This window comes from Gavialis gangeticus, unplaced genomic scaffold, assembly GCF_001723915.1.
Source record: "Gavialis gangeticus isolate Ggan-Ray unplaced genomic scaffold, GavGan_comp1, whole genome shotgun sequence".
Taxonomy (NCBI): domain Eukaryota; kingdom Metazoa; phylum Chordata; order Crocodylia; family Gavialidae; genus Gavialis; species Gavialis gangeticus.
This window is the reverse complement of record NW_017729028.1, coordinates 36,686,463-36,704,762: the sequence shown is the minus strand read 5'-3', so window position 1 is coordinate 36,704,762 and position 18,300 is coordinate 36,686,463. Positions and strand designations below refer to the sequence as shown.

The 18,300-nt window shown below is 45.5% G+C and overlaps 1 protein-coding gene across 1 annotated transcript; it reads right to left on the bottom strand.

Moving 5' to 3' along the window:
- Positions 1 to 281: 281 nt before the first annotated feature.
- LOC109300271 (cytochrome P450 2K4-like) lies at positions 282 to 14,986 on the bottom strand. Its single transcript, XM_019520954.1, is given in 9 exon segments — positions 282 to 688; positions 2,388 to 2,529; positions 2,875 to 3,059; positions 5,500 to 5,641; positions 6,325 to 6,498; positions 10,962 to 11,122; positions 13,240 to 13,389; positions 14,534 to 14,696; positions 14,786 to 14,986. Coding segments are annotated over 9 exon segments (1,491 nt in total). The 5' UTR covers positions 14,972 to 14,986; the 3' UTR covers positions 282 to 500.
- Between the last annotated feature and the right edge of the window lie 3,314 nt (positions 14,987 to 18,300).

The following is an 18,300-nucleotide window of genomic DNA, read 5'->3' as shown; positions in this document are numbered from 1 at the left end:
CTGCTGCAGTTCTGACTTCTCCTAGGCCCTTCTTGCCAAGCTGAAAGCTATAAATGTGAAGGGGTAGTAGGGAAATGGCATCTGAGATTGCAGGCTCAGCACTTTGGGGCTTCAGAGGAGCCAGCTTCAGCAGGATTTCTGTGCAAAAGATGCCTAAGATGCTTAACCATGTGTCCTGCAGCCACCCATGATGTTTGTCTTGGCTACTGGCTGGTGGAGGTTGGGTCTTCTTTGCAAAGCAGTGTTTCTGGTTGTGAATGATTCAAGGGAAGAAACAGAGATTTGTGTCTGTTTTTTTATTATAATGAAAAATGCACAGCACATTTATAATGGTGGAAACTCACTAAGGTCACTGGAGTCTGTGGGGCTGTGAACTAGTATGAGAGGGATCAAGCAAAGGCTACCAAAGCATTGCTCAAACTATAGCCAAAGGCCTGTGCAAAGCTGCATGGGAAGGACTGAAGATACACAGATAAGATAGGCATGCCAGAAAGGGAACCCTAAGTCCGTGCTGCCACACAGATCTTATGGGGCATGGGCCCTGAGGTCAACCCAACTGCAGGGGTGAGGTCTAGGTCTGAGCTGGAAACACCAGGAGCAGAGTGCAAATTGAACCTTTGCAGGAGGCTTGTGAAGAAGAGGAAGAGCTCCATTTTGGCAAGAGTCTCGCCCACACACCTCCTCCGACCTTTAAAAAAAGGCATGACAAACATCAACATTTCAGAACCAGCGGTTGCTTTAACTATAGGAAGGCCCTACTGACACAGGCCAGCTTCTCTTCTCATGTAACGATTCAGAACAGAAGCATCTCGTTGTGGGAGGTTTCATGGCACGGGGAGTGGCTAATGCATCCTGCTATGGTTCCAGGGGAACGTGGGCAAGTTTTCTGGACTCATGCTAAAGGCAGCTCCCAAATGCTCTAGCTAAACATGAATAGCTAGTCATTCAGCCCCGGGAAGTCAAAGCTGGCCAGATGAAGTGCTGGCCATATCAAACTCTTAGATAGATACCACTGGCTACTGAAAAGGTGTGCCTTAATCCTACTAGCTAAAAGGACCGCTTGAGTTGGATGGCCTTTTCTTTCATAAGAGGGTGGAGCTGAGAACAGGGCATTTTCCTAAAATGTGCCAGTTTGTAAAGAAAATCACAAATATCTTAGAAGCATTTAAAAAGAGAGTAAATTTGTCCTATGGAATAGTGATGGTACAATCATAGATGTACTTTACATATTCTTTTAATTAATCCAGATATATTTATATTCTGAAAAGACTTATGCATAAAACCAATTTGAATGTTGTGAAGTTTTTGTTTCTCAGCAACACCTTCATTTTTTTTGTTTTGCATTTATACTTTTCAATTTGTTCTTGTTTCTTCTTTCATTTCCACCTCTGATCTGGCTGGAGTTTTTTCATCAATTTACCTGACAGATCAAAGCATAGATTTAAACTGAATTTTTTAAATGAGCATCTGAGTCTACATGTGAAAAAATATATTTAAAAGACCAAATTAACCCCCCCATACATTCTATTTAAAACCTTAAACAGTCTTTCTATAGCAAGAAAGAATCTACTTTCCAAACTTTTGTATAAATTTGTAAAATTTTTGCTCAGTTTTAAAAGCTACATCTTAACTGATTTGAGTGCACATCACCGAGGGTTGATGCCCTGTGATTGTGAAAAAATGTATTTCAACAGGTAAGCTGCCAGGATCTGTGTAATTTTCACCTTCTGAGCTGACATTTGATACAGCCTCCTCAGGCTCTTGTTCAGGACAGAAGTTAACAATAAAGAACTGATTTTAGCCCCTTCAAGTCAAATGATGTTTTCCTTAATTGGGGTTATATAAAGCATTTTAGTAGCCCAGTACCAAGATGACAAAGACATTGCTCATAGAAGCAAGATCCTTATTGTAGTGGAATGAGAAATACCCAAATTGGGTTACTATTGGTGAATACATGCTCTCTGGAGCATTACAGGCTTATATTAAGAGTCAGGGTCAAAGGTATTCCCAGCTTACTAGACCATGGGCCTAGCAGATTTGATGCATGTGTTCTTCCAAAGCTGACAACACACGAAGGAGTGATGTGGCCAGAGCCACATTTTTCCACCTTTGATCGCCTGTCCAAAGGGCCAATGTCCCATTTATAGACAGGCATTAAAGGGAAAATATCTTGAGTGAAATGCATGCTTATCCCTCTAGACTTGTAGCCAGAAAGCTTAACAACTTGCCACTCCAGCCCCTTCCATGAATGGGGAAATTGTTAAATTCCAAAGGAAGAAAATGAGAGGGTATGAGATTTAAAATGGAAAGAATCACTAGGTTATGGCATAATCTGCTGGATCCTAGCTCTCTCCCCCTCACAGCAGTAAATAGAAAACAGAAGGTACCTGCTGAAAAAGGCATGAAGGCCTCCTTCTTCACAAACTTTCCTTCAGCATCAAGAAAATGCTCAGGATAGAAAGTATCGGGCTTCTCCCACTGAGATTTGTCTTGCAGCACAGAGGCCAGCAAGGGGATGATGTAAGTTCCCTGAAAATCACAACTGAAGAGTTATCCCATGGAGGAGTATGGTCTCTTGGCCACTGCTATAGGAATAGGCACTGAAAAGTACAACATACACATCTTGTTAATAAGGCCATTGCAAATACTGTCCTGGTTCTGCAGATCCACTCTGATTTAATGCAACTAACCAAGAATGGAGCTTGAGCTTGGATGCTTATCTTCCTAGGGTCCTATGACTCCAGCTGACTTCCTGCCCTTTGGGTAGGGGACTGGACTCGATGATCTTCCAAGGTCCCTTCCAGCCCTAATGTCTATGAAATCTATGAAACCACAGGAGAAGACTGAAGGAAAAGAGGGCTGCCAACAGCTCACCTTTGGAATGAAGTAGCCTTTGAGAGTGACGTCCATGGTAGTTGCATGAGGCAAGTCCATTGGCAGGATATTAGCAAACCTCTGAATTTCATGGACAACTGCATCTGTGTAGGGCATCTTACTTCAATGTTCCATGCGTGGAGGGTTTGATCCTAGCACTTTCTCAATCTCCTCCTGGACTTTTTCTGCAAAAATTGTACATGAGGTGACCATACTAATGATGGAAAAGTATGGAACTTTTCTGCTACAAAAGATACATAACAGTATATAAAAATAATATGGTACAGTCTCAGAAATCTCTCTTTCCAGATGTAAGTGGGATGCTGACAATAGTTGACTTTAACACATTTGCTCAGCACTATTAAAAGTGAATGGAGAGCTTTTAGAAGTGCAAAGAAAACCCATATTCTCACTGAAGTGCCAAGTAGGCCTTCTGAGCACTTACAACCAAGTAGTGGCAATGGATGAAATTTGTGCATCCTCTTGCCATGAAGCACCATTTTTTATACATGGTGAAATTTGGGCATTCTCCTTCTGGCAAGAATGGCACCTGCAGGGAGAACAGGGGTTGACTTCTCCAATGTGTTCTCTGGTGAACATGCTGAAATCTGCTAAGTTGCAAATTTCTAGCACAAGACAAAAGCATGTCCAGTGACTAGAAGAGAGCAGCTCCAGGCTTGCATAGGTGTATCTGAGATTGGAATCTGGCTGCAAAGAAATAAATGCATAAACCCACTCATAAACTGATGTTTCATGTTCCTCTCTGTACATGATTCAAAGAAAAAAGGAGCCATAACAGCTCCCTGCTGGAGAACCTGGCTATTTTAGCTGAAACCAGAGCAGCTAAGGATTTAGCTGTGAGATTCCCCAGTGCAGGGAGGTCCCAGGGATGTTGGGGGAAGATGTGTCCTCATTATTTCATTGGGATCCTTCCTGTGGGATCCCCCAGGGCTCCATCTTGTTGCCTTTCCTGTTCAATGTATATATGAGGTCACTGGGTGAGATTATGCAGACATTTGGAGTGAAGCGCCATCAGTATGCTGATGACCTGGGCCATGCAGTGTCAGTCTCAGTCTTTTCCTAGAGCATGGTTGCAGTTGGAGATTGGATGAGGTTGAACCAATTACAGGTACTCCTCACTTAATGTTGTTCCTGTTAACGTTGTTTTGTTATTACATCGCTGATCTATTAGGGAACATACTTGTTTAAAGTCTCTCAATGTTCAGTTTTAACGTTATTTGGCCGCTGCCTGCTAGTAGGTAACTACTGTGACATAATTGGATTTGTTTAACATCATTTGGCTTAAAGTTGCATTTTCCAAGAACGTAACTATGACATTAAGTGAGGAGTAGCTGGAAACCTGAATTCAGGCATGACAGAGATGATTGTGGTGGGAAGACTTCTTGACCTGGGTGGGGCAGGATTGGGACACCTATTATTGATGGTATTTAGCCTCCTCTTCTCACTTAGGTTCACAGCCTTCAGGGTGGCTCTTGCATCCCCTGCTGCAGGTGCAGCACTGGCAAGAAACACCAACTACCTCTGGTGAGCTGGCTGAGACCCTTTATTTAAGTATTGATTGTGGTAACTATCATCCATACTCTGTTGACCTCAAGGTTAGATTATTACATTGTGGTCTACAAGGGGCTACCCTTGATGACTGAAGTTGCAGCTGCTGCAGAATGAGGCAGCTGGCCTTCTGACATGGGTGAGTAACCCAGTGTTACCGAGTCAAAAAATATTTTTTTACTGACAACCAATCTTTTTTACGCTGATTTTTTTTTTACAGGTGTATGTTTAATATAATGTCAAAAGTTACCATTCCTCTACTTTTCCTGCCTGCTGCCTCAGACTGCCATGGGCTACGTAGCCCACTTTACCTTCAAAGCTAGCAGCTGTAGCACTGTACTTAGACTCCTGGTGGCCCTGGGTGAACTTTAAGTATCAGCCCCCCTTTTGCCAGAGATAATGATAAGTATAAAAAAAAATTACCAGTTTTGGGCCACCTTTCTGTCTGGGCCCCAGGTGGCTGCCCAGTTTGCACATGCCTGTGTCCAGCCCTGAGCAGCCGTTATAGGCAGGTAACAGCCAATGGGAGGCAGAAGCAGCATGTGATTGGTGGGGATGATTGGGGGGAGGTCGAGGAGGGGAGGCTCCTGTGAGCCATAAAGCACTGAAGAAGACATCCTTGCCGATTGCCAAGCACACAAGGTGGTGCTGCTCTGCTCTTTCTGTCTATCCGCCCTTGCATCCCGTCTCATTCCAATGACAGATATTCAATCAAATTCACAGTTTCTTAGTGGTTTTTTTTAACGAACAACTAAATTTATTTATTTTTTGTTACAGACTAAAGACAAGCCTGGCTCCAAGCTTGTTCTGCTCATAGCTTTCCTCCTGTTTTCATATTGTTCCCTCACAGTTTGCTCCCCTTCCCAGTCTTTCCCTTGGGGTTTTAAGCTCCCTCATTACCCAAATGTCCCCCAGCTGGGCTTCCTCCAGAGGGCTGAGGGTTCCCCAGGGCCAGCTCACCCTGTAACAGGCATTTCTCATCAATCCAACAAACCAATAAATAGGTAGAATTGGTGTAGTGTTGGCCACCATGGGGCCTGTCAAAAAAGCACTTACGCTGAATTTTAGGGTACTTCGTCATTAGCAAAATGCCCCAGCACAGCATGGCGGAAGTGGTGTCCATACCAGCAGAAAACAAATTGCTTATGAGGCTTTTGAAATTGTCATTGTTGAAATAACTTTTGGTGTCACTTTTCTCCTGGGGAAAGAAGGAAAAAAAAAATTAAAACTAAAAGATTTCCAGTGAGGTAATAAGTATTTACTAAGTAAAATCTGTACTGCAATGCTAAAGGGAACTGGAAAGTCTCTGATTTGTTGCATTAGGAAACCTCTCAGTCGTCAGTCGCAGACTGCTGCTGAACAGGACAGCTAAGGCACTGATGGAGACACAGACATCATTCCTGGCTATTGCTTTGTGAGGGCTTCTGTGCCTGTATATGAAACCAGGAAGCACAAAATACAGCCTGTGCAAGCATTGGGAACCTGACCTTGAGAAAGACCAAAGGGAAAAACACTTTAGGCTGAGGAATGATGGAGATGGGCTCAGAGCTATAAGCAAAGAAACCTTCTCTGTTTTTTTTTCGTCTCTGTTGTAATCAGGAAAATAGGATTGTGTACAGCATTTGCAAGTAACCAAAGCTGAGTCAGTGTTACTGTGACTCCATCCTCAGTGTATCTTCCTTTCTGAAATGACTCTCAAGGCCCTGAATTTTGGGTAATGCCTTGATTACAAAAGAGCCAAGAGCAGCAAGCTATCTGCACAGTTTGGCTACTTTGGTAGGTGTGTACTTTGGCAGTGCTACGCTTCTGTGCAATATGTTTTTACCTCCACTATGCAAGAAGGAAACAAGCAAGTCAGTAGAAACGTAGAGACTCAGTTACCTCCTGCTGCCGTATGAGGAACGCATCAATAAAACTTCGCAGGTCATTTCTGTCCAGTGTTTTGAGGTGTTTTGTGAAAGCAACCTGTGTAAAAGCATAAAGCTCATCTCTGTTTTGGAGAAGAGTCTTGTGACCCTTCAGGAGAAAGCCAAGTGTTGGAAACAGATTATAGATCTAAAAACCAAAGGAAGTCAGAGACAGCAAAAATAAGTACTGAGAATACTTAACAAGAGGGTAACACATGCAGGTCAAAGGGCTGAAAAAACTTTACTAAAACATGTCAATGTTTTTATGTCCAATTTTCAGACTGGCTAACTGAGGTACAGGAAGCTGTTGTTGGGGCTTCAAACAGCTCATAAACCTTATCTCCTCATACACTCAGCTTGCCATATCTAGCCGGCACAGGAGGGAAGCAATAACTGGAAGACTACTCTCTACCCTGTTTCTGCCATGTGCAAGCATGCCACCAAGCAAACATATATTTGGCATGACATGAGCAAGTGAGATTGGGTCTAATTTTGCTACAAATGCAGCACTTTGGATAATGTAAACCTAGCATCCTTGCTCTTTTCTGGGTACAAGTGAACTGCACAACTGAGTCCTCAGGAACTTGTCCATTCCACCTCTGTCCTGACCTTGGGAGCGCTGCGTGAGAAGAATATCTCACATGGGCTCCAGCTCCACATGCCAGAGAGCCTGGGAGTAGCCTAGGGCATGTGCTCAGGACTGTTTTGAGGCACAGACATCACTGTATTTCCAGGATTTGGTGCTTGCTGAGCAGGAGTGAGCGTTTGGTGTGCACATCCCAGTGGTCATCCCAGGTTAGGGGCAGAGGCTGTGTAAGCAGATCCACTCCTCCTGTGCTGCTGGCTAGAATTAGTTGAATCCTTAGGTGTCATGTTTAAGATAAAATTCTTAATCTCATTTCATTTTTTCAAGGACTTGGAAAAGAGCCCTTGATGCCTGAAAGCCAAGAGATCTCCTGATGCCAAGAGATCTTCCAACTATACAGTTGGTCCAGTAAAATATACCACAAAAAATCCTGCCCTGATCACTTCTCAACACACTCCACCAGGAACAGCTAACAGAAATCTAAGTTCAGCGAAACAAAATCAGAGCTTGTGTGCCATAGCATTGTGATCTCTTGTCGGAGATACCTTGGAAGGATCCAGATTTATTGGGATGTAACTTAGCCATTGTGAGAGACCATGTCATGTATCTGAGGGTAAGGGAATACCTCTTTGGTGCCCATAGTGCCTGAATGCAGTAAGTGACATGGGAAGAACAGATAGAAGTGACAGGTTCCCAGATAGGAGCAGTTAAGAGCAGCCAGGTATGTTATGGAGCAGGGGTGTCCAACTCATTGGCCCTGCATGCTGGACCCTGCAAGATGTGCAGCTTCTCACAGCCCAGATCTGGACTGCATGGCTTCCTGTGGGCTGGACAATCCATGAGCAGCCCCCGTGGCAATGTGAATCCCCACAGGGAGCTAAGACCGCTGCTGCTCATCTTCCTTTTTTCCCCTGTCACCAATCTTAGTTGCCAAAGGAGACTAAAATCCCTGATTGTGGTGGTGGGTGAAGGGATAGGGGAAGGTGAGCGTCAAACAAACTTGATCTTCTTTGACAAAGTAAGTAGCTGAGTGGATGGAGGGAATGCCATAAATGTAGTGAAAACACCAATTAGTATCTGGTATCTCGGTTGGCGCCATTTGCGCCTAGAGTTAAACGCAATCGGGACAATCGGGACTCATAATAGAGGTCATATCTTTTATAAGACCAACAAGATTTTTGCAAAAAAAAATCTTTAATTGCAAGCTTTTGGGCACAAGCACCCTTCATTGGGCGTTAGAGAAAAGATTGTAGAAGTTCTCCTGGGTAGAAATGATTAGTATCTGGTCTTTAGCAAGGCTTTTGACAAAGCCTCGCATGACTTTCTTATATACAAATGGGAGAAATGTGGGCTAGCTAAAATGACTACAAGGTGGACAGACAATTAGCTGAACCAGGACTAAGACCTGGAGGTTCCTGATTTCTTCACCCTCCTGATTACACTACTGGGACTAATTTCCCAAAGAAGAAGGGTCTTTCCCCACTGTCCAAGGTCAGGCTGATCACCACATTTGGGATCAGGAAGGACTTTTTCGTCACAGACAGATTGGTATGGACTGTGGAGAAATTTAGCTTCCTTTATAGTAAGCAGGGCCATCTTTCTTGGATCTCTCAAATGTGCTTTTAAAAACATTTGCAGTGGGAATAGGTTAGAAAAGGACTCGTATAGGTGGTTTGGAGAGGGATGATCCTGCCTTGAGCAGGGGGTTGAACTAGATGACCTCCAGAGGTCCCCTCCAGGCCTATTTTTCTATGATTTTATACTTCTGCAGCCACTGACAGAGCTGGGAGCCCCATGGGCTGAACTTAGCCCACAGGGGTGGGTGGTCCAGCCTACAAGAAGGCCCGTGGGCTGGAAGTTTGATACTCCTGTTGTAGAGGAACAATCAGTGGCATAACTAATGACCTTCATACTTTAGGCAAAACTTCCCTGTCCAGGGGTGGGGAGAGATGCTCAGTGCCAGAAAGCAGGGTTTCTGCTTATAACCTTCTTGCCCCCTAGTTACAGTACTGAAAACAATGTCCGAAACTGTTGGCTTCAAGAATCCTGCCTCCCTCCACAAACCTTGTTTTGCCTGGATGAGCCAGGTGATTAAAAGGATACTGAACAGCTGAGAGGCACATTCGAAGAGCAAGAGGTTGTTAGTTATTGTGGTGTATGCATCACTTGAGGGTAGCTGTTTGGGAAGGCAGGCTGCCACAGACAGGATCCAAGGAGAGTTGGAAGAACATCTGGAGTTCTTTGATCCAGGGAATTGTGACTTTGGGTGCATCAAAAAAGCTGGAGTCGGACTGTTCTCAGTGGTGACAGAAGACAGAACAAGGAGTAATGGTCTTAAGTTGCAGCAAGGGATGTTTAGGTTGGATATTAGGAAGAACTTTCTCACTAGGAGGGTAGTAAAACACTTCAACAGGTTACCCAGAGAGGTGGTGGAAGCTCCATCCTTGGAGGTTTTTAAGATCTGGCCAGACAAAGCTTTGGCTGGGATGATCTAGTTGGGAATGGTCCTGTTTGAGCAGGGGGTTGGACTAGATGAACTCCTGAGATCACTTCCAAGCCTCATTTTCTATGATTCTATGATCTATATGAGATGTTTATTGCAGAGTTGCCTAATTAACTCCACAGTAAAGCCTTAGCATCTATATGTGCGGCCCTATTAGGCCTCAGGAAGCTAATTAACTTGACTGTAGGCATTGGTGACATGTAGGGGGTACACGCCGGCGTTGTCTGCAGCGCCTCCGGGTACTCATTGCTCAACACCCCCCGCCCTGCCAACACCACCAATGGTGTCTGCAGGCGGTCTCCAATTGCTGCTGGCTGCTGCTGCCACTGCCAGTGGTGTTTGTGGGTGGTCACCAATCGCCAGTCGGCGCTTGCAGCCACCCCCCACCACTGACACTGCAGCAGCCACCTACAGGAGCTCCCCACTTGCCACCGCCATGCCCACACAACTCCCATCGCTGCTGGTGCCTACGGGCTGTCGCCATGCCCCCGCAGCCACTGGGGGCACGCGTTGTTCATGGTTGTAAGTTAGATAACAAATCCTTGTTATCTGGTATTTAAGTAACTGCAAATTCTATTAACTGGAATTTCCAGGTGGCCGGCCGGATTCGGGCAGGGGGCGATGGGGGAGGAAGCTCACATATGGTGACCACTGCTGCCACCCACCACCCTGTGCTGCAGCTGCTCTGGGTGTGGCCGCTGCTGCCCCCCGCCCCACCCCCCATTCTGCATGCAGCCACTGCCCTGCACTGCAGCCGCTGCACGTGTGGGCGCCACCACCCCCCGCCCCCTGCTCCGTGTGTGGCCAAAAACCACTGGCCTCAGGTAACCGGCATTTTTAGATACCCAGCACTCCCACACCATTCCCCACTTGTGCCAGATAACAGGGATTTTACTGTACTTGTAAACATGTTCCATGGCAGTGCTCTTTATTGCGCAGCAGCACATGTGTACATGCTGACATAGCTGGCTGGGGCAAAAGGATGCTTCAGTGTAGGGGCTGCCTGCTGGCCAGCCCCGTACTGTAGCACCTTCATGTCCCAGCCAGTCCCTCTGTCCCAGCCAGTCCCACACTGAGCCAGGTCGGAGTAGCTCTAGTTTGGCAGGCTGACCCCCTGCCAGCCATGGCTACTCTGACCCAGCTCAATGTGCTGCAGTCCCAGGTGCATGTTCCAATGTGATGCCCAGAAGCAATAAACTGCAGCACAGTATATGCTGGAGTTTATTGCATCACAATAATTTCACATGTGCCCTCCGATGGTGGAGTTAGGTCATTGTGTCAGGCAGGGTCTTCCAAAGATGTGTGTTCTTTGATTTTTTTTTTTTTTTGCATTAAAAAGGGTCTTTGAAAACTGACTGTCACTCTGGGTATAACTAAATTAAAATGTTTTAAAGCAAGACACTCCCAGCTGGGTCACACACCTGCATAGACCTATGGATTAGCCTCCTATTTGTTGGGTTTCTCAGTCATTACTAGGAAAAATTTAAGATCCCGCAAAGACCATACAACAATCCAACATTACCATAACTGATGGAGTTCCAGCAAGCTTGATAGTTTCATTGATCAGATGTAGAAGTCTGGTGAATCGGTGGTCTTCATAGCTAAACTGCTCTCCCAGTAATATGGACACGATGACATTAGCAACGGCTGCATTCATTATCATAGTCAGGTCAATGGGCTTTCCTAAAAAATGTTTGAGTGAAAGAAGAGATGTTGCAAACTGGATGGTTAATAGGTAGTTAAGTTAACAGAAAGTCAAGAGCAGGACTATGCTGTGCTCTGTGGTGTACATACCCACAAGAGACACTCCCTGTCCCATAGAGTTTGCTATCTACAAACACGATAAGGGGTAAACAAACAAAAAAACCATTATCCTTATCTATTTCCATTTGCAGATAGAAAATGGAGGTAAAGAAAGATTAAGTGACCTGCAGCAGGTCACTTCAGAGTTCAGTATCACAGTAAGAACGCAGTCCAGGTGCCTTGTATTCCCTCTCCCTCATAGAGCCTCACTTATTCTTATGGATCTCAAGGGTGTGTTTTCTTCATGGCTATTCACTTGGCTGCCATATGTGCCATGTGCTTGTAAGCTTCCTTCAGTCTGGGTGAGTTCCTGGTACCGTCTTCTTCTTTGGCCTCTAGATTCATTGCCAAGGCACTGTGTCACAGTTTGAACCCATACTTTATCTGTCCTGGGCTGCCAAAATAGGCCTGAACCTCAAGATTCTCCAGGAGATGAAACACGCCTACCCCCCAGGTCTACCCTTCAGGGTCCTCGGGTTTACACTTTAGCCCATCTCGAATACCTGATCATTGAAATGTGTGAGGGCATGTGAAACCTGAGAGTGGTGCAGAGGGGAATTCTTAAACCAATCAACTTTTGAGATGGCACACGAGATACAATAATGATATGCCATTCCCTGTATGCCTTTTTCTCCCTCGGTTTCTTCACCACTCTTGAACCGTCTTTGGATTTCAAACAATGACTTTCCAGGACTCCAGGACCAGTTTTCTTGCAGCTCGTGTCTCCAGCTCCATATTCTCTAGTGAGACCAGGCTAATAGATACAGCTGCTCAGAAAATAGCTGAACCTATTATGCCTTCTAGCCCTTTCTGCTTTGTGATATTTCTAGCTAGTCGCAGTCTTGTCCTTAGGTGATCAAGTCTCCTGTCAGGTGGTTGGTGGCTTGGTTATCATTTAATGGGAGTCTAGGCAAGAAAAAATGGTTTTCCTAGGTTTTCCAGCCTATTCTTTTGCTGGGGAGAAGCTTGGTTGGTTGGTGCTAATCCTTAATGACTCTCCCATTCAGGGGCAGACACCCAGCCATCAGTTTCCCTGCCCTTAATTCATGAAGCATGGTACAAAGGTAGAGCAAAATCCAGTCATAAGGCCATAATCAGGGAAATCATGAAATCTAACATAACCCAAAAGATGGACTTAGGCAGGTGCTCTGAGCCAGTGGTTCTCAACATTTTTTGTACCAGGACCCATTTGTAAACATGGATGGCCAGTCCTGACCCAGTGCCCCTCACTCCTGACCTGCTGCCCCAGCCTGCACTGTGTGTGGGGTGTGTGTGGGGGGGTGGTGTATGGGGCGGGGGGCCCAAGCAGCCCTTTGCAGACTTGAGCTCTGCCAACCTGCAAGGGAAAAGCCACAGTTTTCCATGTTTTTCTCCTTTAAGGGAGAATCCATTTTTAAAGTTCATTCACGACCCTTTCATATATTCTTGCAAACCATTTTTGGGTTGCGACCCACAGGTTGCAAAAAGCTGCTCTTTGCAAATGTGATGGCGTAACCAGGTCTATCACACAGCATCAGCTTGCTGCAATTTACAATAATGGTAAAAATACCGGATAACACAGAAGAAAATGATAGAGATGTATGATATTCCCTGTTCAAAGGGTATATTGCATCTAAAGGCCTTTAGAAGTTTTGCTTAAAATAAGGAGCAAAGGTGTTTGTTTTATTGGTTCTCCGCTCCTAAAGTTCCTTCCCATTTTAGTTCCTGGTGACCCTGAATTGATCAAGGATTATCACCAGAGTGCCTTGTCCTAAAAAGCGTGTCTAATTCTCTCCCAACTATGCAGCTGATCCAATAAAAGGTATCACTCCCAAAGATCCTTGCCTCTTGCACATTCCCTGGACCATCATGTCTACAACATGACTCCAACACTACCATACAACAGCTAGTGGTTTTTCCTAAAAGGAGGAAGTTTGATGAAACAAAAAAGCTCTTGTGTATCCTAATGGATAGGAATCACAATCTCAGAGCTTTGATGAAGTTAAGCACCCACTGACCTTTCTGAGAGTCTATATTCTTGATCAGATGGCCACATTCTTCAACAATATGGTCCTCAATGACCCTCTTGCCCATTCCTAAATCTCGTAAGGTTGAGAGGGTGAATCTTCTCATCACTTTCCAGTTTTCACCGTGTGAAAAAAGAATACCTGAAGTGAAAGGACTATGTCATGTTATAAGAATGACAAAAAAAAATGGTTCTTAAACAACAAAAGATGCATCACTGCCTTTGATAGCATTTGCTTAGATTAAGGCTGGGTGGCAGCAGCAGCAGGCATGGAGGCCAGGGCACTTGCATGTGGCACAGGCACCCAGTGGGGCGCAGCTCCAGCCAGCGCTGTGTGGAAGGAGGGAGTGGAGCCTGCCCTGCTGCTGGGGCTCTCCCCATGTGCCTGCAGCTCCAGCACTCGCAGAGGGGGAAGACTTGCGTTGGAGCCTGCTGCCTCTCCCACTCCCTGCTGCACAGGTCCCCGCACTCCGCCAGGAGTGGAGGGGGCCCTGCAGGGAGTGAGGAGCTGCAGGCCAAGATGTCCAAGATATTTTGGATGTCCAAGAACTCAGAGGAGACATGAGAAAAATAAATTTAAAGATAAGTGGAGATTATTTCCCTGTTGCAAATCTCAAACATGAAAAAAATAATGACTCAAGGGCCTAAATTTTAAAGGGATTTTTAAAGAGGAGAAATCTTAGGGTGCCTGCTCAGCTGCTTATTTCTACCCAGGCAGCTGGATTCAGGGTTTTTCAGAGACAGCAAGCAGGTAGTGCTGCTGTTTTAAAGGTCAAGTCCTTGTTTTTTCTTCCAGCTTCGCAGCAAGGGATTCCAGCCAAGGACACATTTCTTATTCCTTGCTAAGATATGTTGGAGACATACAGTTTTTAGAGGTCTAAAGAAGTGGTGGGCAGTATGGGCAGTGCCTGGTCTATCTATGGGCTGGATTCAGCTAGTGGCACCAATCCAGCACCCACAGTGGGGGCAGCAGGGCCCCCCTGGCCCAATGTGGGAAATGAGGTATGGTCCAACCCTGATTCAGCAGTGGTGGGGGGGAGGTGGTATAGTCCAGCCCTGATTAAATTGTGCAGGGGGGAAGAGGTCGTAGCTCACTCACGCTGTTCCTGCTATCTTGCACCAATTTCACCTTTGACTAAATCAGCCAACTTACCTGCTGTGGCCCTTGTTTACATTGATTTACAAGGGTGCTGGTCCAAATAGGCATATAAGCACCTGAGCGCCCTTTAAAAAGAAACATTTTTATCTGCTTGAGCAAGTGTGAGTAGCAATTAAACTGAAGTCACCATTTCCTCTTGATAGTTCTTCAAATGCTGGGACTTCAGCTCTCTCTGCAAATTCATCTGTTTGGTTCACCAGAGCTTCCTTCACCATTTCATAGCCTGAGAGCACCACCATCTTTGTGAATCCCATCTGAATACTGAAGACTGGGCCATAGGTTTCTGACAGCTTAATTGGAAAGACAATAAGAGTTTTTAAAGTAGTGAGCCAGATTTACCCATTTGAAGTCAGCAAAGCTACATCAGAGTTGGATTTACGTCCAGGAGAGTGCGGGAGGGTCTTTTCAAATCCATGATGTGCAGGTTTCCAATGATAGGTAAGGGCCTTGGGCCTGGGGGAAAATCCTCCCTGTTGCAGTGATTCCAGAAACCCTTGATTTTCATAATAAACACAAGAGTCAGAGCCAGCACCAGAAATATCCCAGTCAGAGCAGTCCACTCCATTTCCCTTCACTGAGTGCAGCCTCTACTGAACAAACAACTAGCATAGAGAAGGATTTCATCTCTCTAGGGACTGCAAAATATTTAGTCTCCTCCCCACCTCAGCTGTCAAGTCATGCTCAGGCAAAAGCGAGCATTTGCTGCAAAGCACATTGTGGGATGGGGGCTGGCTTATGCTAGCAGCAGTTTGGCAGAGATACCTGAATCTCTCTGGCTAAAATTCAAATCCCCAGTTCAGCAGCCTGGTCATCCCATTCTCAGTGGGTGTGTGTTGGTGGGTTTCAGGGACAGTCAAATGATGGAAGAGTGCACTGTGGGTTAGGTGCTTAGAAATGCTCACCACTGCAGTAACTGCTCCCATTGAAGTTCTTGGGGTTTCTATGGATGTGAAACTGGGCCAACTCTGTGCAATTCAGCATACCTCACTCAGCCTGTCCACTTAACACCTAGGGGCAGCTTGGGGGTCAGATGACAGGTCTCCACAGGCCAGATCCAGCCCATGTTTTTGAAACCTCTGGTCAGAAGGAAAATGAATGTAGAAGAAGCTTTTATGTTTTGGGAACAATAAGATAGGCCTGTATAGCAGGCTGGGGCTAGGTTTGATCAGTTCATGGAACTCAGAGGAAGATGATGTAATGAGGCATGGGAGAAGATAAAATGAAGTAAGAGAAAGAGTTACTCTGGCAGTAAACTACTCTGCTCTAGCCAGCCTTGTAACAGGGAAACTCTCCCTTTGTTACTAGAAAGGTCTAAATAGGTAGGAAAACAGGGGTCAGGCAGGGAAGCCAGCACAGAAGCCAAGGTGGACTGAACTGGATGACAAGTCCTGGGCTCGTGTTCTGGTTGCTCGTCTCAGCCCCTGGCAGGGCTCAAAGCAATCACATGCCCCTCAGACACTACTGGGATCTCCTACCTTCCCTGCTAGTCCAAAACCAGACCACTGGTGCAAACCGCAAAGCAAAATACAAGCTGCTTGGCTGTAACAAAACTCCAGGTATCTCAGCTTTGGAGTGTCCTTGTTGCCCATCTGGCAGGATATGTGCATTCCTCCTCCTTGTTATCTCCTTTGTGCCCTAGGCCTCAAAGGGATTCTTCAGCCATCTATTAGTTTACTGACTGGTAACTTACATATTTGGTGCCTTGTTGCTTACAACACATAGTTAAATCTTCTTTTCCTGTCTCTGTGCCATTCTGTCACCATTCACCCTTTCACTTACACTCACACATAAAGGGCATGCAGAGTTTATTCACTTATGTCAAGCAAAGAATACACAATGGAATTTTCAAATTACCTACAGGACAAGACTAACATGGTTCCAGTTCACTACTATTACACTCTTTGTTAACATCAGCTACATTAGTTCAGTTCATTCTACACACTTTCAGTCAGGTGGCTCCTAAGCCACCCACGGAGGTTTCCAATTAGAGGCCTGATAGCGTAAAGTAACTGCACAACTGCTCCTTGCCTTGGGATTTGATAAAGGGATTTTAGCTGAATTACTGATATAGTCAATCAAATTCCAATAGCAATGTTCTACTGCTTAAGGGGAGGGCTCTTATCCCCATTTTACAGGTGACAAATGGACACAAAGTGACTTGACAAAGATCTCAGGTCCAGGCTACTGACCTACCTTATGGTCACTGGACAGATGCTGCTTTAACTATTTTAACTTCTAATGTCAGTAAGTATCCTTTTGAGAGAATGAGAGAGAGAGAGAGAGAGAGGCTCTGCAAATGCTATGCTCCCTGGTTCCCTGGCAATTGTTTTTGGGAAGTGGAGGAAATATGTAGAGGGATTCATTTGTTTTGTTTGTATGGTGCAATTGCATATATTGCCTGAGAAACAGACAGCATAGCACCTTAGAGCTAGTGAGGAAACAATTTCTATTTCATACCACATCCCCCCAACCTCAACACTGTTGTTTTTTAATTAAATATCATCAACGTTCGGGCTTCTTTGTTAACAAAACAAACCTTCTGTTTTTCAGGTTTTGATGAAAATATCAAACATCCATCCTTAGAAGTTTTTAAGACCCAGATGGACAAACCTTGGCTGGGATGATCTAGTTGGGGCTGGTCCCCCTGGAGCAAGGGGGTGGATTAGATGACCTCCTGAGGTCCCTTTCAACCTTCATTTTCTATGGTTCTATGATTCTATTTACACAAGAAAATTTTTTGATCTGTAACCAACTGTACTGAACCCAGGTTTTTCCCCTGCACCACAAAATGGATTTGCAGAATGGAAGCACATTTTACTTGCTGCTGCTGCTGCTGTTTATTATGAGTTTTCTGCCAGTTTACAGCCTCCTCCTTGCACTGAAGATTGCAGGCATAGGGTCCTAAAGGATTTGGCATGATTACACAGGCACAGGGCTTTATGCTACAAGATAATCAGATGAGATTAAGACCCAAAGAGATGCTGCAGAGATGAAGAAAAGCCAAAAAACAAGAGGAGATGTATTGGTCCATCTTACTGAAACTTTTCAAGACAGGAAAAGCAAGTTCCCTGTAGGAGCATGCACGGCATCCAGCACAGGTTGGCAAAATAGTGGATCTGGCTGGTGGCTGGACTGCATTTCCCAGCAGCCCTTGCCTAGTTGCTGCAGCCGGTTTCCATGGAGATCCCAGCAGTGGGGTCCCAGACTCAAAAACAGATGGTAGCCTTGGCCCTGGAGCAGTTCGCTACACAGCCACATGCCCTGCCAGTGCTGCTGTGGCTGGTCTCCATGAAAACCCTGTCCATGCACCGTCACAGCTCTGCCACTGCTGGTGTCTCCATGGAAACCAGCTGCAGCAATGTGAGCAGGGGTTGCTGGGAATGGAGCCCACTGGAGGCCTGATCCCTGTGTCTTGCCAGTACTGCTAGGGCTGGTCTCCATGGAAACCCTAGCCCTAGCTGTCACAGCCCTGTTGCTGCTGGGGTCTCCATGGAAACTGGCAGCAGCAATGCAGGCAGGGGTTGCTGGGAAACGGAGTCCACTGCAGGCCTAATCCAGCCCATGGGCCAAGCTTTGCTTGCCCTTGATCTAGCACTTTTGTCCTCCTGTAAGGGCTTGTGTTTTGAGTCAAGGGGCAGCAGCTGTTCATTGATTAAAATGAGGGAGCTTCAAGTGGCATTTTTTCTATATCATCATCTTGCTCCTTCTGGACGGGTAAAATGATTGCTATAAAATCTCTGCACTGGAGAGCATGGGAGAATTTGGGCAGAGTTCATTATAACAAAGCTAGCTCTTGTTCCTGTGAGGTTTTCTTTATGGGTCAAGTTCTTTGGCATTTCTTTATGGGTCAAGTTCTTTGGACTTGGTGTTGGCCACGGGCGACGACCTGGTGAG